The sequence below is a fragment of the Caenorhabditis remanei genome, chromosome V (genome assembly GCF_010183535.1).
Source record: "Caenorhabditis remanei strain PX506 chromosome V, whole genome shotgun sequence".
NCBI classification, from domain to species: Eukaryota; Metazoa; Nematoda; class Chromadorea; order Rhabditida; family Rhabditidae; genus Caenorhabditis; species Caenorhabditis remanei.
Window position 1 is genome coordinate 9,917,405 of NC_071332.1, and position 25,293 is coordinate 9,942,697.

The following is a 25,293-nucleotide window of genomic DNA, read 5'->3' on the forward strand; positions in this document are numbered from 1 at the left end:
AACAATTGAAACAAAAATTGAGTGAAGTGAATCATCTCTAGTCCCCGAATTGATTTGTTTCATATCAAAACTTACACTATTGGAGGTTCCCTCATTGATTCCGTTGATTCTGTTAGGGATTTAGGTTTATTAATAGAACCTAATCTCAAGTTCACTAGACACATTAATCGGGCTGTTGCTCTCGCCTTACTCCGTTCAAAACAACTACTGAAATCTTTCAAATCCAACTCTCCCCAATTTTATATCTTCCTATTCAAAACTTATGTACTCCCTCTAGTTGAATACTGCTCCGTCGTTTATTCGCCTCCCCCATCATCTAAACTAGCCCACAAGCTCGAAACTCCTCTCAGATTCTTTTCGCGGAAAATTCTTCAACGCTGTAACACACCTTATTGTTCCTACTCGGATCGCCTCTCCCAACTTGACCTCTTTTGTATGCGCCACCGTAGGCTCAAAGCGCAACTACTTCTCTTATACAATCTTATAATCGGCGCCTCATATTTTCCTAGTCTTGAGACCCATGTCAGGTTAAGTTCCTCCTCCCGTCGCCCAATGTCTCTTATCTGTATAAATCCTAATTGCTCTAATTTTTTCTCAACTGTAATACCTATTTGGAATGCCTTAACTATTAATGTTCCCCATTTCCTTTGCCCATCGGAATTCAACTCTCTTCTTGTAAATAATATTGCACGATTCTGATTTTTTTTTCTTTCTTTATTCTCCCTCCCCCTTGCCCAACACCTATTTTATAATTCCTTATTCCCGGTTTCCTTTCTCAGGTTTAGTCTCGTGAGGGACTGTACCTGACCTCCAGTGACATTTTCTGTATATTTAAATAGTTAAATAAAATATCAAATATCAAAACTGACGATTGCCATAGACCTTTTATCTAATCCATCGTAAGCGATTTGCATGAAATTTCCTTTCGATTCCCGTCTTGTCCAAAAATCAGTACTATCGGACAAACTGAAAATTGCATTATGAAATGACAATTATTTAATCCCTCTCACAATTCTTTATATGAAAAGTTGTCAGATGCAGTTGGTCCAGTTTTTATGGTCAATGACTCCCCTGCGGCTGCGATTCGAACCTCTTTCACATTCACACCGAACATGAATTTTTGATTATCGTCTTCTGAAAGTAGAGTTGAACTATATGGCCTTCTGAAACTCTGAAACTCTCATACCAAATTGAAATGAAAAGTTTGGAGGTGTCTTTGGATCCCAGATGGAAGGGGAAAATATTGTTCCCCTCCTTCCATCATAAGGTCTCAACCACCTCTGAGTCATTGCTTCTGAAAACAGGAGTATGTTTCACAAAATAAGGAATATCACTCACTGCTAGTCGATGTATCCAATGTAACTGCAATTCCACTATAATGATTGATCATAGTGAACATTCTAGAAGGAATTAGCTGTGGGAAGTTACGATCAAGAGTTGCAGAAACTGAGTAGTTGAGTAGAGTAGAGGTATTATGCGTTGGTGAAAGAGATCGAAGTTCAATATACGCTTTGGGAACCTGAAGAGTCAGTGGATATCACTCGTCGTCTTTCTCTGTTTTCACGCCTCTCTTACCGTAGTCGTTGACTTATGAAACTTCAAAACAGTCCAATAAAAGCTGTTACAATCGGAGCATATCCATGTATATGCTGCTCCTTGATCGCTTGCATCAAACAACTCTCCGGTTGTTTGTTGATTCTTACTTGTGAGAATAGCTTTGTACTTGGAGAACACTGACACTTCTGCAAATGCTCTGATTTTCCTACTTTTAAACAACAACGGCTTCTCACTTGACCAGTCGTTTGCAATCAAATACGATGGAGATTTCCCATCATAAAAATTCAAGATTGTGACATTACTCGATGTGGATATTTTCTTATTTCTCAGAAAGTTTGAAAGCCTTCCAACCATTTGACAATTTCTTACATCTCCACCGTCATATAAAAACATGAATTCCAGAAGTGTATCATAATCTTGGGTATTCTTCACTGCAATGTTCAGAGCAACCTGCAACAATTTTACACCGAATAAGTGGATAATTCAGACTGACTAACTCGGTCATTTGCTTTCGAAGAAAATGTGAAATACCGGTTTTTCATATTTTCAAGAGCCAAATATTCCCCAGTTGGAATTGTGACTTGCTGATATTTCTTTTCCACATTCACAAATTCATAAATTGCAAACATTTGACTTGTATTACTGAGTGTTCTTATGTGAAGAATTGCAGTTGGAGCAGACGACCATTCATCAATGTGTTGGTTTGGCGTGGGCAGTCTGAATAGGAAACGGGAGAACTTGACTTTAAGTTTGTTAGTAACTCACAAATGGACGACTCCAAGATTGTCAGTGAAAGTTATATTATCTCCGAGAAGTTGATCATAGTGAGTGCTGATCGAAAAATGAAGGGCCCATCCCGGATAAATCAGAAAATGATAAGCGCAGTCATACTTAGCAGGTGTCACTGATAGTCCAACACGATTGGATGGTATCACACCAATCGGTCCACTTTCAGCAGTAATGAAGGTGATAGGACACTCTGGAAAATTTTTATTTTATTCAAAAAAAGCATTTGATAAATTATATGAAATATAATGAAAATTTCTCGTGTTTCCTTACCAAAAATTGCATCCCCAGAAGCTGATCGAACGAAGAAACAAAAGAGGAAGCTGAAGATCATTTTTCTAAAAACAATGTTTTCTCTTCCTTTTTATTATTTTTCTTGGCGTGTGGTCCATCAATGTTTTATCATCCACCCTCAACTATTTCGGATCTCTGCATGCAAGAGCCAGACAGAAAACAAATGAAAAACATCGCCATGAAGACAAAAAGAAATGGAAAATGCTTTATTTTTCAAGAGGTTGTGATTTTCAGAGCATGAAAATGGATATGAGAACGACGAGAAGACCGGTAGGAACGAGAGAATGTGCACTTTTAGTTGTTGTTTCCACGTGGGCACTGGTTGTTTGTGTGGAGCCAATCTGAAAAATGGAAAATAACGGCTAATAGAGGAACAAATAAAGAGCGTGGGAGAAAAATATGAAAACGAACCATGGTGCTGGAATGTATTGTGCTGAGATCAGGTGAAAAAGTTCTAGTTGCTCTGATAGTGGTGCTTAAAGTGCTTGTCTGTGTTGTGAGTTCTTCAACAATAGGGGCTGCAGTTGTAACATGTTTTGGAGTTTGAACAATAATTGTTGTAGCTGCTGGTTTTGGTGTTACAGTAGTAGTGATAACATTTGTCACTGTAGTTGACTTTGTAGTAGTTGCAAGAGATCTTTGATTGGCAGTGGTAGTTTTTGGAACGGATACTGGCGTCATTGTGCTTGATGACGTTGGTTTGGATGAGCTCTGAGTGGTCGTCGCTTGTTTTGAATGAGTTGACTGGGAAGAAGAGGGAGCTGATGACATTGTCAGAGGACTTGTTCCTTGTGGCGATGTCTTTCCAGTAAGTGTTGATGTTGTTAATTGAATAGTCTGGAATTGCGTCGAACTTGACATATCAGACGAAGATGCGGATAAAGTTGTTGAGGAAGGTGAGGAATTTGTTCTAGTTGTGAGAACTACTGTAGAAGTCGTTACTATTGGGGTGCTTGTTTGAACTTCCGTAGTTTTTCTTTCCGTGGAAGTGCTAGGCAAGTTAGTCGTGATAACTTCTAAGGTAACAGGTTTCGATGTCTTCACAGGAATTGTTGACGTGCTCGTTTGCAACAAAGTAGAAGTGAATGGTCTCACCGTAGAGGCGGGAACGGTAGTTGTAGATACTGATGTGGGTGTATGAGGTGCTGTAGTTGTTGAGAGAATCGTTGGTGTAGGAGTCAATGAAGGAGTCGTTGTAGATGTTGGGTTTGTTGATGATTTGATTGCAATGGTAGAAGATGAAACGGGGACAAAAATAGACGGCGAAGTTGTACTTGTTGTCAATTCAATTGTTTGGGTAGAAGATGAGGAGACAACGCTGCTGGTTGAAGCTTGTTCAGTAGACGTCGATGCAATAGCCGACGTGATTTTTGTTGGAAGAACAGTTGTATGCAATGATGTTGTCGGGTGGAGTGTTGTGACAGTGGTGGTTGTCGTCTGCATATCAGTTGATGCGGTCGGTGTTTTAATTGCTCTGGGAGTCGTGGAAACTGGAGTTGTGAAAGTTGCAGTTTTCCATTCAGTGGTAAAGACTGAGCTAGTTGCCATCTCAGTGGTTGAACTTGACCGTGGAAAAGTTGAAGTTGAGAATTGAGCAGTAGTGTCACCTTTAGAAGTTGTTTGCGTTTTTGTACTGATTGACGACGCAGCAGTTGAAGGGGTGTATAATGTTGTACTTGTTAAGATAGCGGAAGTTGAACTAGGCGAGCTTGTTGTTGTACTAGATGATATCACTGTCTCAGTACTTGGAGGAAGATCACTGGCAGAAGTCAAGACGGTTGTACTACTCACTTTTGTGGAAGAAGAGATCATGTTAGTCGTGGATGAAGAAAGAAGAAGCGTTGTGGTAGCAGGCGACTGTGTTGTGGGAATAGGTGTGGTGTTGACAGGTGTTGAGGTAATCGATGAAACCATACTACTCGCTATTGTGGATTTGGTGGGGGAAGAAGTGGTGCTTGTACTCACTCGAGTTGATCGAGTTGACATGGAAGTGCCAAGTGAAGTGGAAACGGTGGTGTCCGGTGACTAAAAATAAAATTTTGAATGAAATAACACAAATAGATGACTTACCGTGTTAGTGGTTCCTCCAGTTCCGGGATTCTCTGTGGTTCCATCCGGATTTGATGGATCAATCATCTTGAAATTCAGAACAACTTCTGATGTCTTCAGGCCAGAATACTTCAATTTTAGATATCTTCCCATTCCAGAAATGAACACATTGTTCAGTTTTGTTTTGGTGTATCTGACAAATTACATTATTTTACAATAACTTATTGAACGAAGACCTACTTTTTGTCGAGAGTAGTGAGTCCATTAACTGATCCAACTTGAACATCTAACTCATCTCCATCATTTTCAAGTACAATTGTCTGCAAGTTGATGGAGAAATTGAAAACAGTCAACGGATCAGAGAAAGTGTAATCGAACGATGGAGTTGCATCAGGATTCCATAGTTGTGGGGACGAAATGGACCTGGAAGTTCCTGGAGATGCAGCAAAATCTTGTTGTTGAGTTCCTGGTTGAAGAAGGAATTCAATGGAAGCATTGTGAATATGGAATGTTGCCATTGGAGCAGTGATTACTTGAGGAAAACTGTTGTTGTTGTCTTTCGAATATCTGAAAAAAAGTTTGATAATCTTGAACATGCAGAACTATAAAACTTACGGGTAATCCAACATTTCGGGGAGCTTCTGAGTTGGAGTCATTCCAGAGATTGCTACAAAACCGTTTGCGTTCTGAATGTTCTCTTTTTAAATTAAATTCTCATTGTAAAACTTACGGGGTAATCGTAATGATCATCAAACAGCATATATTCAATGGCAAAACTAGAACACCCATTGCAAATCACAGTGTACCATGCGTCGGGTTTTCTATTCGGCTCCTGTACAAGTCCCATCCAACCATGGAGATCTTTATCGGAATCCAAAACATAAACACCATAGTGGTCCAGGTTTTCAATCACTGAAAGTGTTATGTGAGTTTTCAGTTTTCCTGCAATGTATCCTACCAGATGCATCATTCACTACAAACAGTGAGTCAGATGGAGTATTATACAAATTGATGAGAGTGAGAGTGTTGGATGATGAATAATATTCATAATGATGCCCAAAAACTTGAGTCACTCTCCCAACGTAATTTGAGTTCATAATGTCGTTACCATCAAAAATGAATACTTCATGAATGGTGTTGTCGACAAATCCTGTCATACGAGATCCATAATGTATATTCACCTTGAAAAGAAGCTAGTTATTCAATGTATGATAGAAAATGTATGGTTACCTGATCAGTATCAGTGGTGGCTTTGACTGTGTAATACTTATTTGGCTCCAAAGTTGTGTTGAAATTAACTCCAGTTGGTTTCATCACTTGTAGATATTGTGACACTAAAAATACTAAGTTTGCCAATTATTCTTGTTCCCAAGGAAACTTACAATCCATGTAGGTATATTTAGCGATAAATGTCAAATTTCCTGTCACAGAAACGACTTCATATGGAAGTGTTGTATTCATTGCATATTCTACTTCATTCAAAGAAGGAGGAGATATACTGAAAGAAAGTGGAATGAGTGTCGATTCAGATGCTTGTCAACCAACTAAAAATAATCGAATTTGATAGAGTCCCCAGGCGACACTTCGTAATCTGTAGAAGTTTCCATTTTCAGTGCAAACCCTTTCGGAATATCAAACTGAAATTACTCATTGAGCTGAAGCTTGAATAAAAAACAACTAACTATATATGTGCATTTTGTATTAGCTGGAACTTTAACTTGATCTGTTGCTCCAGCAGGTATCACTCCATTTAGACCGGCATCTTTTGTGATATGCGTTGTGGGACACACTAAGATAAGATTAGATTGAAATCTTAAAAACACATAACGCAAACTCACCGAAATTGTCTGCTATTGAAATATTGACAAGAAGTGAATAAAATAGAAGAAAAACGAAAAAGCGAGCAGACATTATTTGAAAATAACTGGAGTGATGACAATCTATGAAACTGAGTTTTATAAGTTTTTCTTTGATCGTTTCGGGTGAGTGCAACCTTTTAATAGTTGACGCCCATCTACCAGGCAACAAATAATCATCAGGGCGTTTCTCTCGAAATAGTTATCAGACTGCACACAATATCGATAAAATGTGTTCGAGAAGTGACGTGACAATTCGAGGACTCTGAACTATTTCTGATATTGTTCGTTGCAAAATTTCATATTTTTAGAGGTTTAGCTGAAAGATGTTGAAAGTATGTAGTTTAATTGTCATCCTACGACTTTCGCATATTTTTTAAACACTCTTCAAAATATGAATGCAGATTTTATACTTTCTAAATAACCTGTCCATGTCACAACAAGTTTAATTACGATACAATTTTTTGAAATTTGCAAATCGTTTGTGTGTTGATTCATTTGTCCTTTTTCTGTTGGAATGCTTCATCTTTTGTTCATTTTGATAAATCTAAAAGTCGATTCTCTGTTGATCTATTTTTTTGAAAGCTACTTTAATACAATGCGAATAAAAATGTTATGACAGCTACTGTAAAACTGCTATTAGAATCCCAAAACATTCTCAACTTTGACTGCACATGACTTAATTTTTAGAATGTATATGTTTTTCAAATATGTATGAAAATGTTGAAAATGTTCCTGAAAATAAGCTGCGCCTATAGAAATTTCTGATATTCCATAGGAAAACTTTTGCTGAATACCCAAAGGTCAGTTGGTTGGTGTCGTTATAATATGGTTATACGGTATGTTAATTAAAATACATCCAAAAAAATATTTGACATCATTTTAATTTGTAGTTTTCAAAGTAAAAGTTCTCGGGATAAACTTAGTTGAAGACAAAAACGGCAGTGTCGCAAAATGATACTTCAATGGCTAGATAATCATCTGTTCCGTTAGATGCAATCAATCCAATTTGCATGTATTTTCCAATTGATTACGAAGAACTTTTATAGTTCTGATTGTGAGGCTATCTAGGAAATTTGAGCAAACTCATGTACTATCAGAGCTCTGTCCTCAGTAATATTTTCGATCTTGACAGAGCTTAGGATATACAGAAACGCAGAGGAGATACGACAGGTTTTTACTCGTAGAGAAAAGTTATAGCAGAAAAAAAGAAATTGACAAAAAGGTTTTCAGAAAATATAAATCACAACGAGAACAATTGATGTCAGGGTTCCAATCAGGTTTGATGAATTCACTTTCCGCATCTCAAATGATAGACGAACATCAGCTCCAACTGAGGCAGCCAATCCTACTTGCATATAGTTTCCGTTGGACATCACTATTCCGTTTGATGATTTATCATGGGGATACCTTAAATGAGACAGAACTCTTCAGGAATAATTTAAAACAGAAAACTCACTGATTATTAACTGCAGGAGTTCCAGTTCCTGATCCAATTTTCAATGTCATTTGATCATTACTTGTGGGGAAAGACATCTTGTTCATGTTCAATGTGAAATTGTAGAGATGAGAGTCATCACGGAACTCATAATTGAAATTGTTGGCTGCAGAAGACCACAGACTTGGTGAGAAAATGAGTCCTTTTCTGCCGTCATACGGTTTCTTCCATACTGTATCGTCATTAATTGTGTTGAGATTGTAGGCAATTGTTGACAGATAAACTTTGACAGTTACGATATTAGTAGGTAGCATTTGAGGTAGCTGATTATCCATGAATGTCATCGAACTGAAATATTTTTTTGTTATTGCAAAAGATGTGTGACTTGTTCTCCATCTATATTTTAAGCTCACTCGTATTTAATCAATTTCTCTCGATTGTGAGTTGGTGTTTGTCCTTGGAAAGTGATATAGCCGGTATTAAAAGTACCAAAACTGTCAAAATCTATTTTCGTCCAATAAAAGATTGAACAGTCACTGCAAATTATCGTGTAGAGACCTCCATTGTCAGAGAGATCTCTGAATTTATCATTTATCGATGATCCCAGACTCGTTACAGATACAGTATAGCTGCTGAACCCATTCAAAGTGGATGCATCATTTCCGAGAGCATATGAAGGTGATCTTGTGCCATAAAAGTTAACAATAGTTATAGAATTACTGGTGGATGGAATAATTTTAGATCCAAAATCAGCAAGAGTTCCAATCATATTTGCAGTGTTGATATTATCTCCATCGTAAACGAAGTAATCTTGAAGCTTTGTATCTTCAGCAGTTCCTGCTCTAAGTGCATGATTTACCACAACCTATAAGATAGTTTTTTTGGCAGTTGTTAGTTATATATAAATGTATTCTTGAAACCAACTTTCTCTGTGTCTGAAGAAGCCGTTATGGTGTAATATGTTTTACTGTCGATGTCATTCAATGCAAAATGTTCACCAGTTCTTTTCTTTACTTGTTTGTAATCATTCACTGAAATTCCTCCATTGAATATGTTTTCATTTAAAAATTCTTGAATTTCTCACCAGCTTGGAACATATAACTGAGCATGAACCGAGTGTTTCCAGACACTCCTCTCACAATTACTTGAGAAGATCTTGGAGAAACCCAAATTGGAGCATCATACAGAATACTTCCAGTATGTGTAAGACTGAAAAAAAGGAATGGGAACGGTTTACAAAACATCAAACCTCACTTTCTGGTGACTTTTCTGTTGTCAACGAGTTGAACAGTGTCGTCATTCGATTGAAAATCGACGGAAAATTTCAAGAGCAAAGCATAATTGTTTGGAATATCAAACTGTAAATTAGATCTGATACTAAATTCCAACACTCTGAAATAAAATTATTGTTACCGTAAATATGCAATTGGTTCCGCTTGGAACAAGAGTGATGTTAGTAGCTCCAACTGGTAGGTTACCTCCAAGTGTTGTTGCAGCGATGGGGGCAGTAGGGCAAGCTTAATTGAGTAATTACTTTGATAAATTTGATAGTCCAGATAATCGAATAAAAATGAGCTCACTGAAACAAACCACTTGGCTAATTTGAAATGCGAAGAGTAAAATCGAGGCAGTTTTGAGCATAATGAAAACTGCAAAAATGGTAGTATGAAACGTCTTAGAAAAAAGTCGCAAAACTTAAAATATTTTACTGAACCATTCGCCGTACATGACTATTTATATAAAAGAAAAAGTTAAATATCATGCAGGACGAAGAGACGTACATAGAAGTATAGATGATAAGGAAATGGTAAGCTCAAAAGTTCAGAACATTTTTCATGTTGTCTCGGAGTCAGACTACGAAAGCTATGACCCAAAGTGTGTTCAATTGATCTCAGTCTTCTTCAGACTTTTCAGATTTGCGTGGTATTCGATGATTCGTATTTTTTGTGGAAAGTCTCATTAAGAAATTTTTTATTCTAAAAAACAACATGCACCTGTCTCCTCTTTGGAAGTTTACTTTCAGTTTGTGAATGCTATTTAGCCGTAAAAATCACATCTGCACATCTGTTTTACTTCAAGTAAGCACAATATAATTTTTATCAGAGAAAAGTTAAAACTTTGACAGAAACCACAAACAGATAAAATAACATTTAAAAATAAGATAAGAAAATGTTGAATTTGTATTCAAAATTTCTATTGAACTTCATGTTTTGTTTTGGATTTACCCAAAGTTTTATTTTTTTGTTGTTTAAAAATATTTATTAGTAATATTAGAATGAACAATAAACCGTTTAGAAAATACAAATTTGAAAAACACTGGAAAATTATGAGATTGCCATTTGAGAGGATTCAACCGAAGTTTCCAGTTCAAAGATTGTAGAAGAACGTGAAAGCAATGGCTGATAAGAACCCGACGGTGCTTACAGAAGATTTCGGTTTATGCATTTCAAATGACAGACGAATATCGGCTCCAGCCGAAGCTGCCAATCCAATTTGCATATAGTTTCCGTTAGACATCACTATTCCATTCGAAGATTGATCACGTGGATACCTTCAATGATTCAGATTAGGTTTATTTGAACTGTACACTATGAATTATATAACTCACAGGTTATTCACTGTAAGATTTCCAGTTCCTGATCCAATTTTCAATGTCATTTGATCATTACTTGCGGGGAAAGACATCTTGTTCATGTTCAATGTGAAATTGTAGAGCTGAGAGTCATCACGGAACTCATAATTGAAATTGTTCGCTGCTGAATTGCTGGTCCATAGGCTTGGTGAGAAAATATATCCTTTGCGACCAATGTACGCCTTGTTCCAGTTTGCTGCACTGCTATTACTCGTGGAAACATTGAACCCGGCTCTTGTAAAGTATACGCTTATTGTGAATATATCAGTAGGCAAGATTTGAGGAAGCTGATTATTTGTGAACGTCATTGCTCTGTAATGGTAACACTTGGATGAAATTACCACTGGGTAATCGAAAACGGAACTCACTCATATTTTATCAACTTCTCGCGTTTGTGGGTTGGTGTCTGCCCTTGAAATGTGACAAACCCTTTATTCGAAATTGTTCCTAAGCTATCGAAATTAATCTGAGTCCAATAAAAAGTGGAACAATCAGTGCAAATGAAAGTGGTCGCTGCACCATTGGCTGTTCCAGTGAGATCAGTCATGGTACCACCGATAAGATATCCCACAGATGCCACTAGAACCCTGTACGTTCCATATCCATCGAGAGTTGAAGCATCATTTCCAATCGCGTATAAGTCAGACTTTTTGGTATCAAAAGTGACAATTGACACAGATTTACCAGAGGATATTTTGATAGCTGGACCGAATTCGGAGAGTCTCCCCATAACTTTGGCTGTGTTAATGTTATCTCCGTCATAAACAAAGTAATTAGTGGTCGAAGGGTCAACTATTGTATTCTTGTATCCCGCAGTTGCAACAACCTGAAAATTATATTTGTTTGAGCTCCTAGTAACTGAAAAGCATCAAACCTTGTCGGCTGATGAGGTTGCTGTAATTGTTACAAATGTATTAACGTCTATTGTGTTCAATTGGAAATATTCTCCAGTTTTCTTTGTTACTTGCTTGTAATTATTGACTGAAACAAACAAAGTTCTGCATGCTAATGTTCAGAAACAGTGACTCACGTGGTTGATACATGTAGGTAAGGAAGAATTTACTATGGTTAGAGACTCCAACTACTTGAACCTGCGCACCACTTTGTGCTGGCATCCAAAGTGGGACATCATAAACAGGAATAGAAGACTGCGTGAGTTCAAAGCCATTCTTATTGCTGTCACCAAAAACGATAACTGTGTCATTTTCAGATCCAGACTGGCCTGAGAGTTTCAGAAGAAGAGCATAGTTGTTCGGAATATCAAACTGAAAGTAAATATTTTCGATAACGAATTTTTCATCAGAATCAGTACAGCAATAGAGCAGTTTGTTCCAATTGCAACATTAGTTAGATTAGTAGCAGCAAATGGAACATTTCCTGCAGGATTTGCTGGTGTAATTCGAGCACCAGGGCACGCTAAAAATCATAATTAAAAACAGAGAAACCATACAGTTTCTAAGTTTCAAAGTTCTGAAAGTAATAATGAGTTGTTCAATATTCTGGTTGAGAAAATGAAACTTTCAAACTTAGACTACAAAACATGTAAACACCAGCTAGAGTGAAATGTGGATCATTTAGAAACTTACTGAAGGCAAGAGCCTGAGCCGACTCCACAACGCATAACAGAAGCAATGCAAGCTTGAGCATTTGGATTGTCTGAAATGGGTATAAACTTTGAAAAAGAAAATTGAAAATTGACTGTATAATATGCCGCAATATGAAAAGTAGATGCATACACAGGTTTTCTTTCACTATTTATATAAGAAAGGAAAAAGTGGGCGATATGCAGAGAGTAATAGAGAGAAAGAGAGAGTGAAATGACGAGATGGTTTGATAAAACATGTCTAAAAGTTCAGTTATTTTGTGTTGTCAATGAGTCAGACGTCTACAGAAATATTGCACAATTCTGGCAAGTTTTCAAAGAAATAATAGGGATTGAAGTGCTTTAAAGAAACAAAGAAAAAGTATATAAACCTCAAACGAAAACCAAGCACAGCATAAATGAATCTGATAGTTGACATTCATAGCTGAGATAAGAGAAGACCAAACATTGAAATTTTCAGTTCATAAATGGAGTTGTAATTTACACGTAGCAAACTGTATAGTTTTCTTTTTTTTGTAAGTGCTAGCAAGTTATGGTTCTGTGGATTGTAGTAAAATGGCATCAGCGAAAAGAGCGTTTATTTGCAGCAAATATAAAGTAAGGCAAGAAAGACTTAAATTATTTTAAAATAATTTCAATTTAGAAAACGTAATAGAAGGTCACGATCATTGAAGTGAAGATTCCAATTGATGGAGCTGATGAATACATTATCATCTCAAATGACAGGCGTATATCATCATTCGCCGACCCAGTCAATCCAATCGTCATGTAATTCCCAACTGAAGACACATTTCCGTTTGAATTTTCGTCACGAGGATATCTGAAAAGGAACAATAGATTCACGATGGGAGCATGTAGACTCACTGATAATCTACTGATGGATTCCCTGTTCCTGATCCAATTTGAAGAATCATTTTGTCGCTGGCCAATCCCAAATTCATTTTATTAACACGCAAAACATACGTATAAAGTAGAGAATCATTTCTGAACTCATAGTTGAAACTGTTGGGTGTGGTATTCTGATTCCAAAGATTCGGTGAGAAAATGTATCCTCGTCTTCCATTATATGGAGTTTTCCAAAGAGTATTATTGTTGACGGTGTTGATTTTAAAGTTGATTTTTGACAAATGAGCAGTGAGAGTGAAAACTCCAGTTGGAATCAATTGAGGCATCTGATCAGAAGTGTATGTAGATGGGCTAAAAAAATGTTTTTTGATGGTAGTTTTGCAAAAATTTCCTCACCTATAGGTAATAAGTTTTTCCCTTTTATGGGTCGGAGTTTGTCCTTGGAACTTGATATAAGCACTATCAATGATTACCAATCCATCGAAATCGAGTTGAGTCAAGTAGAAACGATTGCAATCAGTACAAATGAAAGTGTATGCTCCAACGAGTCCAGATAAATCGCCCATAGTTCCATGAGTTGCTGATCCACTGGTCGTCACAATTACAGAGTATTTGAAGTACCCAGTCACAGTTGAAGCATCATTTCCAATCACGTAAGAAGTTGACTTTGTGCCGTAAAAGTTTACGAGAGTCATCGAACTGTTTGATGAAGTCATAATATTTGAAGATCCATAATCATCAAGAGTTCCAATCATTTTAGAAGTGCTAAGGTCCTCACCATCATAGACAAAAATGTGAGAAAGTTCCTTATCAGTCTCTTTACTTGTTCTTTTACCATAAGTTGCAACAATCTGAATTTTATTCTATTATTGATAGATTAAACTTTAAACCAACTTTTTCTCCTATTGCAGAAGTGAATGTGTAGTAATTCTTGCTGGACAGAAGGGATAGTGCAAAGTAATCTCCAGTTGGTTTTTTGATTTGTGTGTATTCACTCACTGAATTCAACGAATAAGAAGAAATCTACTAACAGATGAAAAGAAACTTACGAAACTTATATTGATAAACTGCAAGAAATCTACTATTTCCTGAGACTCCGACTACTTTTATTTGTGCTCCTTCTGCTGCAAACCATATTGGAGCACTCATTGGTTTTCCAGGATGATTCAATCTGAAATTCAGACACATTTTCAATTTTTTGCTTTTCAAATTGTTATCTTACTCTCTGGTTTTGTTCGTGTTGTCAGTAACGGAAACTGTATCATTAATTGATTGAAAATCAACAGAGAGTTGGACAAGAAGGGCAAAACCATTTGGAATATCAAACTAAAATTGATTATTAAGAATAGCTCTGAAAACTTGGATTCGAATACCACAAAAGTGCAGTTTGTCCCTTTTGGAACACGTGTTAACTCGACAGTCCCGGTTGGCAGGTTTCCTTCTAGAGCTGTTGGAGTGATTGTTTTTGTGGGACATTCTGGAATTAACGAAGTGTGATGAACATAGCCTACTTTCTATTGTAATATTTTTCTGTTTCAGTTAACATGACAAGTACAATAATGACATCATTTCTGCGGTTTCGCATCGACAACTGATAACAAAAATGGAAATTTCAGTTATCAACAGACAGTTATGTCAGCACGTTTTATTGATTTAAGTGCATTCTTTTTCAGTCGAAACACTTAAAGATCATACTATCAACTATTACATGGAACTATACTGGGTTTCAAGCTGTGTTCTGCGATTTTTCAATGATATGTATCAGTCCGGGAATATTCAGGCAGACATTAATTTAGTAGATACTTACTGAAATCGACCGCATGAGTTGTTCCTATTATAAAAAACAGAATTATTGCAAGTGTGACCATCTTGATGGAAGCCTGAAATGAAAAAAAAGTTACAGAGCAAGTGACGAATTTCGAAAACACATGTAGGCCATCTGTTTTTTAATAATTTATTTTTTTCAGAGTGGAAAGCCACAAAAAGAAACATTAAACTCTCAGGTCAGTCCGGATCTAAAAAGGAATTAGTAAGAAATAAGCATCAGAGAATAAATTGAATTTTATGAGAAATTAGATGAAGGAATCCTTAAAATCTGTAAAACCCATGGCAAGGGCAAACTTTTCGAATATCATGTTAAGTTTCTTTCAGTAGTTAAAAAAAGTTGGAAACTGTAGAATAAAGCTTTCAATTTTATATAGTCGATCCTTCTCTTCGTCCTCTTTTTTTATTAAAATTCCTATTAAAAGTTTTAGCAAAAGTTTAAAACTATTTGATAAATGTCACCATCCGCCTACCATTTGTTTATTTTCATAGAATAAATTGGAAATTTGAGGAAAATGATTCATCAATAGAAAGAAAAAAGAAAAATGTTTTCCTGCCAAATGCTTTCATAAAATTAGAAAATCTCAAATGATTCAATGCATTTATTTCGAAACTTTTGGAACAGCGATGAAATGAGCAAAGTGGATGGTCAAATACATGAGTAGTAGTTCTCCCGAAAAAGCCGTTATAATTATTAAATCTTGTTTCAAATTTCAAGATTCAGTCAGTTTTCATTATAATAAGTTAGCAGCAAAGACAATGAAAACAGAAATTAAATTGAACCCATTTCTGAATCCAAATTTAGTCGTAGTTTCCATTTTTGCTGTTGTAGTCATTGGTACTGTTGTTGGGTGTGTTCCATCGGCATTCACCATTTGAAAACTAATAATTGATGATGAAGCGGGTGAATCTCCAAGATAACTTGTTGTCAAGTAAGTTCCATTTGCCACACGAACTCCAGGATTTGCCACGCTGTGATCGAATGTAACACTTATCGGATTATATCCTGGTCTTCCAACTTGAACACGAATCTGTTCCCCTGCTTGATGAATGATGGCGGATTGGAAATTGAATGTAAACGTCATAAGTTGAGCAGATTCTGAACAAATTATTCTTACAAATAGTATGAAACATTATTTCTCGAAACATACCAAACGTGTAATTGTAACCCGAACCTGCTCCAGGATACCACAAGGATGATGAGAAAACGTATCCTAGACGTCCATTATACGGAACCAGCCAATTATCAGCTGACGTTGATAGAGAAATAGAGACTTCCGGTCCAAGAGTTACCATTGTGAAAATTCTTCCAGGAATCATTTGAGGCATGCAACGGCTCACAGGGCCCGTTGATCTAGAATGTGGATGTATCATTGTCTCATATCGAACACTGGTTTATAAACATACACATAAGCCAAAAGTACATTTGGTGTATCAGATGGTGTCAATGGTCTTACATCTACTTTATGTCCATTACTTCCGAAGTTCAAATCAGTCAAGTATGATTTATCACTTCCTGTGCAGTAGAAAGTGTATACATTAGAGATACCATCGGCGAAATTTTTAGGAATCGTCACATTTTTCGTGTAGACAACAAACGTGAACGTATCGTATGAGATGAGTGCTGAAACTAAGTCATTCAATCACCCATCCAAATAATATGATTTCCTACATTTATAGTCATTGGCCAATGCATATGAGTTTGTTGGTGTTCCATAGAAATTCACCAATGTTGTAGCATTTCCAGTTGATTTCGAAAGTTTCGGAGTACTCACATAATCATACAAAGTTCCAACATATGGAGAATTGATATCAATACCATCATAGACATAGATCATTTTCATTCCCATATCCAGATTGTTTATATCATCCACTGTGGCAGTGTTAATTACTACATTGTCATTGTATGGAGACACAAATGTATAAACTTTCTTCGGTGAAAAAACGAGGCTCAATCGGGTTCCAGTTGGGATTTTAGTTTGTTCGTACTGAGCAACTGGAAATGGGATAAATGATAGGGATTCCTGAATGATAGGGATTCATGACTCACCGGGAACATAGTCATATCTGAACCAAAACTGTGATCCGCCAGTTTTTGTTGTAATAGAAATGCTGGCCGTTTTTGCAGGAGCGAAGAATGTGGAAACTCCCTCGTTATATCTGAAAAGTTCTTTATTATATTAGTCATTCTTCTTTTCTCTAACGTTAGTTGTTTTCCAAGTGCATCCGTAACCACTAGAGATTCTCCTGATCCATCTGTCACATTAGCGACTAAAGTGAATTGAAAAACAAACCCATCTTCTATTTGAAACTAAATTTTCAATAGTTCTCAGCTTTTAACACTTTTTGTCTCACCTTGATATTACAGTTATAATTATGTGGAAATGTTGTCAATGTTAGAACATCTTTTGGAAATACTCCACTTTCTCTTGTAATTGCATTTGTGGGACATGTGAAATCCACAGCTTCCACATAGTTTCCAAAAAATAAAATGCAAACTGCAGCGACAAAAAAACGTGTTTCCATTGAAAAATATTCAACTCTAACTGATAAAAAAATATCAGCAACTGTGGTGTCTGTGTTATCAGATGACGTGAAAATTTGTGGACAAAATAAATCACTTTATTTTATAGACGCTAGAAAAGTTTTTTCTAGTTAGGGATGACGGTCAAATCACTGTTGAGAAAGGCTCCATGATGGGCGTCGCCGAGGGTCAGGATGTTTCCAGCGAGGGTTTTGGTGGCATCGGAGATCTAAAAATGATGATAAATTTGGTTTATCAGAGAATGGTGATATCATGAACTACTTGTGAAATACTAGACTCAATTTATTTTTGACTATAAAAAGTGTACTATTCGCAAATCTACCTTATATTTGCACTCTGTCCAGGTCCTGACAGTCAAATAAAAATAAAATTCTTTTTCGCTTTTCCGTTAGAACTATCCTAATTATTTTCTAGTATCCACGTTTTCCTAGCTAGAAGCTTCCTGACCTGAATATTTGTACACTTCAGTTTACGACTTTCCGCAACTATTTCATCTACTCTCATCAAATATCAAAATGTTTTCGTACCTCATACAATGCATTCTCTCCTCCCATGTCAGTTTTCACCCATCCTGGACAGAAAGAGGTGATCAAAATGTGATATTTGGCCAAGTCGATGGAAGCTGACTTGGCAAATGAATTGAGAGCTGACTTGCTCATACGATAAGCAACCAATGGTCCATTAAATGTTCCATCAATCTTCTCGACTGAGGCAGCAGTGGAAGAAATGTTGATAATAGCAGAGCGATTGATTGAGAACCCTTCTCCACCATTCTTCTCAGCAGCTTTTTTCAGAAGTGGAAGGAATTCCTGAGTGATGATAGCAGTAGAAACGGCATTAGTTTCAATGTTCTTGAGCATAGTGCGACGATCCTTCTTTCCTTCGACATCATACGGGAGAAGAATTCCAGCATTATTGAGGAGAACAGTCAGACCGTCTTCGCCAACGAGTTTCTCAACCTGAAAATCACATTCTTCAAAAAAAAAACTTTCAAAGTGGTTTAAAATTCTCATATTTCATATAGTTTGTATTTTTCGTCTTGAATTTTATAATGTGTATTTGTGAATGTCACATAATAACTGTTTGGTATGAGAACAGTCTTCTAATATTTGCCTCCGATTTCTTCATTTACCATAATCAAAAATATTGGGCAGGTTCAAAACTCAGTTTTATGAGAAACCTCTGTCAAATTAACTGCTCAAAATTATTCTTCCCATATTATTTGCAAAAAAACCTATTGAAAATCATTTTAAAAAAAATCATATAATCATAATCCACTTACCTCGGTGTACAATTTGCTGATTGACTCGTCACAATCAATGTTCAATGGAAGAATATGAAGTCGAGAGTCTTTGAGACTATTCAGTTCCTGAAAACATTAGTGGTAAATTAAACAAATCAATTATTAGTTTACCTCAGCTTTGGATGGATCTCTGCAAGTAGCAATAAGGATTTGAATGTCTTGAACTTTGAGGAATTGTTTGAGAAGACCGAGACCAATTCCTCGATTGGCACCGGTGATGAGGATACTTTTTGGAGACATTTTGAGAAGAAATCTAAAAAAAAAGAATGAAGTGGTAAGATCTGTCACTATTTAGAGGAAAAACACCACGAGAAAACAACAGAAACCTCCAAAAACAGGAGGTAAAAACAAGAGAGGACAATAGTGGAATGTATCAGATTTCCATCTTTTCCTCACATACACACGTTCCATTTTTCTCGTCTGTCTCTCATTTTTTCCCGTTCTTTTCTTTCTCTCTGGGTTAGGGTAATTGCCCTTCTAGTGATCGATCGACTAGCCCTTTTTGGTGCAAAGGAACTTCCAAAAAACCAGAACGCAAAAGTTCAAACAACAATTCAAAACATTTGAAAGAAACAAGAAAAATTCTTCAAAATGAATGCAATCCAATTAAAATGAAAGGAAACAGAAACTGGGGGTATTATGCCAGTTCAATTGGTTTTTGTCATCATTTGCTCTCTTTTAGAAATTATTTGTTTCTGTTTTTCACTGCGTATCTTTCGCTTCGAAGAGAAATGATGATTTTCGGGAGAGACTGCGAAAGTAATGGAGATTCAAAATGCACAGTCACAATAAGAGGTCACAAAACATTATTGGAACTGACTACGCAGAATAGGGAAATTCAAAAAGAGAACAAGAGAAGGAACATTTGGAATTGAAAAGAAGAGAAGACGGATTGAGAGTAACCTTTGAATACGCATTGTTTATAACTCGAAAAGAATAATGAATTTTGAGTTCTGATTTCAGAAAATGTCTCAGCATCAGAAGTTGCTGAAGATCTGCAGAGAAAAATAGGAACAACATCTCACAATTCTGGAAAATTGTGTTTGAAATATTAACGTTTTTATAAAGCAGTTTTCCGTTTCGTCTCATGAACCAATGTACGGAATGTTTTTTTTTTTAACACCAAAAAGCTTTATGCTGTGAAAATAATCTTCAGTTCTGTTTCTTCATAACTAGATTCATCAGTATCCAAGATATTCCACATTTTCACACACCCATCATTTCCTATTCGGAATAATATATAACTCTCTTCATTCGGCTGCAAATAACTGAAAACAATCAACCCACTTCCGGTTCTCAATTTGTGCATACTTTTATATTCTCTCGTTTTGGAATAACTCACATATGAATTCACGTCATCATCCATCTAGATACAACACTAATTCATTCAAATAAACCGACTGGTCCACTACCGTTGATCACCCAAAACGGAGCAGGTGCTGCTCTCTTTTTCTTCAGACATCACCTGTTTTGATTATGTTATTTTGCCTCATTCTTAACTTTTTCAGTTTTCTTTAGTTTTCTTCGTCATTTCCTTCTCGTCTATTGAATAAAACTCTAGAGTCTCGAAGAGCATTTTGATCTATGTTATAACTTCCGTTTCTAACTTCGATATACTTTTTTGCAATACATTACTCGTAACGTTGTTATGAATAGCAACCATAATGATGAGGTTCTCGTGAAAAGGAGTTGAAAGAAGGTTTTTGAACTTTTTACAAGCTCTGCCTACTTCTTCTGACCACATTTTGTTCTGTTTTATATCATATTTTCCAGGTTGATGCTTTTGTTCTTTTCATGCCCAGTATATGATATGGTTTTGGGATTTCTTATTTATTTTGTTTTGAGTTACAAAAATAGATGTTGAATAAAACTCCGGAAATATAAAAACAATTGAACTTAGAATAATCAATCACTTTTTGAATCATATTCTATCTGCAGGTGGTTTTGATAAATCTGAGCCGGAGTCACGTTTCCATAGTGTGACTTTTGATTCTATAGAATTGATATTTTCACTGAAATCAGTGAGTATTATGATTTCTACTTATTGCAAATCATAAGTTCGGTTTGAAACTTTTTTCTTGTTTGATTCATTAAGAGGCGTTGTCTGTAAGATGAGGATTCCTCTTGGCACAGTTGCAAAAAGTTGTTTCAATCCAAACTCTTTTTACAGCATATGTACCCCTATGGTAGTGATTTACAAAAAATATGTCACCAGTTCCATATGACGTCATCATAGGAAAATATGACCAATAATTGACTTTTAACCCAAAAATTCATAAAAATTTCAATTTTTCAAATAACTTTAGGAAACTTTGGCAACATGTTAGGAGTGATTTTGACTACCCCTACACAAATTTTCAGCCCCTCAGACACCCCAGAAACTGTTCAAGTGAATTCCATTTTCATGTTTTTCCAACTTTTCTCGAAAAATACCTCTAGAAGTACTCAAATTTCAAATCGTATTCGTATTTTCCGCAAAAAGTTATATTAGGTCCTGTTAAAATCATCAAAAAACCATTGCACCATTTTGAGATTTTTTGATTTTTTCAAAAATCACATAAGGGTCCCCCCTTATGAAAAAACAATTTTCACGAAAAATTCAAAGAAAAAATTTGTTCCGAAAATAATCAGAATATTGAGAAAAGACTAAAAATAAACCAATTCCGAGATTATACATCTCAGAAATTGGTTTGAACCGATTTCGTTTTTTTCTTCATCGAAATTTTTTCCCATTTTTTGACATTTTCATCAATATTTTGTACTGAAGTACACAAATTTCAAGTAATGTACTTGATACTCGCTAAATTTAACAAATAATCAAAATAAGACAAATGAAAAACCGTTGGACCATTTTGAGATTTTTCCATTTATTTTGAAAATCACATAAGGGTCCCCCCCATGGAACAAAATTTTTATCGAAAAAATATTTCAACATTATTTTGGTTCAAAAACGTTCAAAACTCTTTTACTAAACGTTTTGTAATATTGCGTCAATGTTCTGAACGTTTTTGAATCAAAATAATGTTGAAATATTTTTTCGATAAAAATTTTGTTCCATGGGGGGGACCCTTATGTGATTTTCAAAATAAATGGAAAAATCTCAAAATGGTCCAACGGTTTTTCATTTGTCTTATTTTGATTATTTGTTAAATTTAGCGAGTATCAAGTACATTACTTGAAATTTGTGTACTTCAGTACAAAATATTGATGAAAATGTCAAAAAATGGGAAAAAATTTCGATGAAGAAAAAAACGAAATCGGTTCAAACCAATTTCTGAGATGTATAATCTCGGAATTGGTTTATTTTTAGTCTTTTCTCAATACTCTGATTATTTTCGGAACAAATTTTTTCTTTGAATTTTTCGTGAAAATTGTTTTTTCATAAGGGGGGACCCTTATGTGATTTTTGAAAAAATCAAAAAATCTCAAAATGGTGCAATGGTTTTTTGATGATTTTAACAGGACCTAATATAACTTTTTGCGGAAAATACGAATACGATTTGAAATTTGAGTACTTCTAGAGGTATTTTTCGAGAAAATTTGGAAAAACATGAAAATGGAATTCACTTGAACAGTTTCTGGGGTGTCTGAGGGGCTGAAAATTTGTGTAGGGGTAGTCAAAATCACTCCTAACATGTTGCCAAAGTTTCCTAAAGTTATTTGAAAAATTGAAATTTTTATGAATTTTTGGGTTAAAAGTCAATTATTGGTCATATTTTCCTATGATGACGTCATATGGAACTGGTGACATATTTTTTGTAAATCACTACCATAGGGGTACATATGCTGTAAAAAGAGTTTGGATTGAAACAACTTTTTGCAACTGTGCCAAGGCCCAACACAAACATTCTCACTCTTACAGATAGTGCCTCTTAAGCGTGTGTGACACTAAAATGAGTCATATTTCAAAATTATTTTTTTATGATTAAGAGATTCATCGTCAGACATACTATGTGGCACAAACACTGATTCATAGAAAGGACATTTTGTTATCATAAACGTTGATCATTCGCAGTTTCCAAATCAAAATTCACTTTCAAGTTCTATCGTTAAATAAAACTATAATCATTATCCAGAACTACCAAAACTTAGCACTTATGAAAGTATAGATTCTCATCTACTTTTCAATACAACAAGCTTTTAATATCACACTTCAAACTTTTATAATTCCAGCTATAATTATTACTTTTGAGACATTACTTATCGAATCTGAGCCTTCATAAGTAGGGACCGCAATGAACGTGGGCGGAGTTATTCATTTTCTTCTCTTGGGGCGTCATGGGGAGATTATCAGAATGTTTGGCGGTTTGCCCTGAAAGCCCAGTACGCTAAAGCAGAATGAAAACTTCTGATCTCTATGTAATCGAGTACGTAGAATTCAATGAACAGACTTTCGTTTCACCCAAATGTTTAGTTTTCTCAGAAAACTGAAAAACGTTTTGCTTTTTTCAGAAAAATGTTACGTTTAGGATGTTCTAGGTCGAACACGCATCGTTTTTTGACAGTTTCTAATAGTTCTGAACATACTCTATTAGGTTTTGAAAGAAAATTCGATTTTCGTGCTGTCGAATTTTTTTGGGAGCCATCTGAACTTCGAGGCATCACATCAAAAAACTTTCTGTGATAACATATCTATTTTCTGACATATTCTTTTTGGACATCTCTTCAGGTACCTGGGGCCAAAATTTGGAAGCTCATTGATTCGTAAAATGTGTTTTTTTCGATGTCGGAAGACAACAGATTCAAAAAGAAAATCAGTTTTCCCGGCAGTTCAGGTTAAAGGAGGTCAAACACGCATCGTTTTTTGACGGATTCAGAATCTACGCAAAATTTCGATCTAGAACCACTTGGAAACAAAAAATTTCGTGCTGTCGAATTTTAGATATTTGATGTTTTATCCCGAAATATGCTAAAAATCTTTCAAAAAATTCTCTTGAATTTCAAAAAATCACGTCAATAATATATTTTCCTATTATCAGCGTCACATTTGTGTTCATTTGGTTCAGTGGATAACACGGGGTGGTTTTATTCAAAGGGTTTCTGGTTCGAACTTTCCCAATTTTTGCAAAAATTTGATGGATTGACGTGAAAACAGAAAATATTTTTTGCGTGGTCAGGAAAACAAAAGGATTCCCCAAGAGAAATTCAGTAGTAACCATGGCTGACTAAAAGGTCCTGTAACTTCGGAGAGAGTGAATATTTTCGGAAAAAAATTTGGGAATGTACTTCCATTTACCTGAAGAACAAGTCAGGATGGAAATTTTAATTAAAAAATGAGTTTGAAAAAAATGTTGCGGTCTCTATTCATAAGATTATGTTTTTGTTGATTATTGATTACAATATTTCTCTTTTCAGCTTTTGAATTCTAACATTTTGTTCATTCTTTGATTATACACGAACAGCTCATCTCCACTACCCTGACTACTTGATGCCATTTTATTCTTAAAATTCATCGAAGATAAAGTGCTTCGATTTTCTCAATACTTCCAGTCATTGAACTTTATCTCCAGCCTGCTGTTTTTCTTCCTTTTTCTTCCTTTTTTGTTTGGCTTCATGTCTGTAGGCGTCGTTTGAATCCAATCTTATCAATCCCTTCACACATTTTTCTATTAGTTTTTCTTTCCAATTGTTCCTCTTCCTCCTCTCCCAAGTTGTCTGTCGCTTTCCTTTTCAGCCAACAAGGCACAAAAACAAGAAATGTGACGGTGCTAATTATGTTCACAACGAAAACGGAATTAATACACCCCAACAGAAACTGATGGAGTGAGAGAAAGAAAGAAGAAAAAGAGAAGGAGCCAATATTCGATTAACTGACTAGAAGCACGCGCCAAAACAAGAAAACGGGAGCCATGAGAAAAAAGAGGTTACCGTGACAACCTCAATTTCTATTCTCACAGCTCTCTCCTCTTGCTTGCCTTTCATTTCCGCCATCGACACTTTGTTATTCCAATGGAATAGCTCAATCAGAGAATTTATAAAGTTATTCTTGTCTTTTTTGTCTCTTGTCAAGTTACGAATTCATTGTCATCATTGTCATCTCTTATCGTCACGATTGTCACTGATCTCATAGCATTTTGTCAAAGTGATTGTGAGTTGAATACAAAATAAAGATGAAGAAGGAAAAGAAGAGGAAAGAATAGAGGAGACGTCATCCATCTTTCAGCGGATTAGATATTCGTCCCATTGAATTTATCCTTTTCACACATACACTCATATACACCATTCTTCATTCTCTTTCCCAAAAAGTAAAATATTTCTGGAAGTCTCGACGAACAGTGTCTTTCTCAATAGAACGCATTTAGATCTGTCTATAACGAGAGCCACCTGAAGAGCGGAACTACGCAGGTGGATCTTGTTTTCTGTAGTTCATTCTACGAAGAAAAACTGACGGGAGAAAAAATAACAGCCACTATATTTATTGCCCCTTATTTTAAATTTCTTTCTTGTTTTTTGGAGTGCCTTTGTTTTTCCGCATTTCAATTTTGGATAGCCTGACAAATTGGATCCACAAATTATTCATTTTTCTGAAATACCTCATTTCAAAAAATGGATGAGAGGAA

The 25,293-nt window shown here is 35.7% G+C and overlaps 6 protein-coding genes across 6 annotated transcripts; all 6 read right to left on the minus strand.

Moving 5' to 3' along the window:
- Positions 1-851: 851 nt before the first annotated feature.
- On the minus strand, positions 852-2,677 carry GCK72_018641 (uncharacterized protein; the record flags this gene model as incomplete). The annotated part of the gene is made up of 8 exons (XM_053732668.1): positions 852-966; positions 1,011-1,134; positions 1,187-1,294; positions 1,339-1,519; positions 1,576-2,007; positions 2,055-2,274; positions 2,323-2,536; positions 2,617-2,677. 8 exons carry the CDS (start codon positions 2,675-2,677, stop codon positions 852-854), a joined length of 1,455 nt encoding a protein of 484 aa, XP_053581581.1.
- Positions 2,678-2,867: 190 nt separating this feature from the next.
- GCK72_018642 (uncharacterized protein) lies at positions 2,868-6,597 on the minus strand (the record flags this gene model as incomplete). The annotated part of the gene is made up of 12 exons (XM_003110251.2): positions 2,868-2,978; positions 3,049-4,662; positions 4,708-4,879; positions 4,927-5,253; positions 5,302-5,372; positions 5,417-5,598; positions 5,645-5,867; positions 5,917-6,020; positions 6,069-6,184; positions 6,232-6,323; positions 6,369-6,475; positions 6,525-6,597. The coding sequence occupies 12 exons, from the start codon at positions 6,595-6,597 to the stop codon at positions 2,868-2,870; spliced, it is 3,192 nt and encodes a 1,063-aa protein (XP_003110299.2).
- A 1,174-nt stretch (positions 6,598-7,771) lies between these two features.
- On the minus strand, positions 7,772-9,621 carry GCK72_018643 (uncharacterized protein; the record flags this gene model as incomplete). Its single annotated transcript, XM_003110577.2, has 8 exons — positions 7,772-7,952; positions 8,002-8,328; positions 8,394-8,845; positions 8,905-9,011; positions 9,065-9,189; positions 9,235-9,338; positions 9,394-9,497; positions 9,561-9,621. 8 exons carry the CDS (start codon positions 9,619-9,621, stop codon positions 7,772-7,774), a joined length of 1,461 nt encoding a protein of 486 aa, XP_003110625.2.
- A 726-nt stretch (positions 9,622-10,347) lies between these two features.
- Positions 10,348-12,259, minus strand: GCK72_018644 (uncharacterized protein; the record flags this gene model as incomplete). The annotated part of the gene is made up of 7 exons (XM_003110596.2): positions 10,348-10,531; positions 10,589-10,924; positions 10,981-11,438; positions 11,487-11,593; positions 11,643-11,877; positions 11,925-12,028; positions 12,199-12,259. The coding sequence occupies 7 exons, from the start codon at positions 12,257-12,259 to the stop codon at positions 10,348-10,350; spliced, it is 1,485 nt and encodes a 494-aa protein (XP_003110644.2).
- Positions 12,260-12,854: 595 nt separating this feature from the next.
- GCK72_018645 (uncharacterized protein) lies at positions 12,855-17,411 on the minus strand (the record flags this gene model as incomplete). Its single annotated transcript, XM_053732669.1, has 15 exons — positions 12,855-13,035; positions 13,080-13,412; positions 13,458-13,912; positions 13,956-14,059; positions 14,111-14,232; positions 14,284-14,387; positions 14,435-14,538; positions 14,869-14,941; positions 15,758-15,984; positions 16,037-16,239; positions 16,293-16,509; positions 16,558-16,881; positions 16,936-17,045; positions 17,090-17,196; positions 17,241-17,411. The coding sequence occupies 15 exons, from the start codon at positions 17,409-17,411 to the stop codon at positions 12,855-12,857; spliced, it is 2,835 nt and encodes a 944-aa protein (XP_053581582.1).
- Positions 17,412-17,536: 125 nt separating this feature from the next.
- GCK72_018646 (uncharacterized protein) lies at positions 17,537-18,973 on the minus strand (the record flags this gene model as incomplete). Its single annotated transcript, XM_003110502.2, has 4 exons — positions 17,537-17,638; positions 17,958-18,389; positions 18,713-18,799; positions 18,845-18,973. The coding sequence occupies 4 exons, from the start codon at positions 18,971-18,973 to the stop codon at positions 17,537-17,539; spliced, it is 750 nt and encodes a 249-aa protein (XP_003110550.2).
- Positions 18,974-25,293: the final 6,320 nt, after the last annotated feature.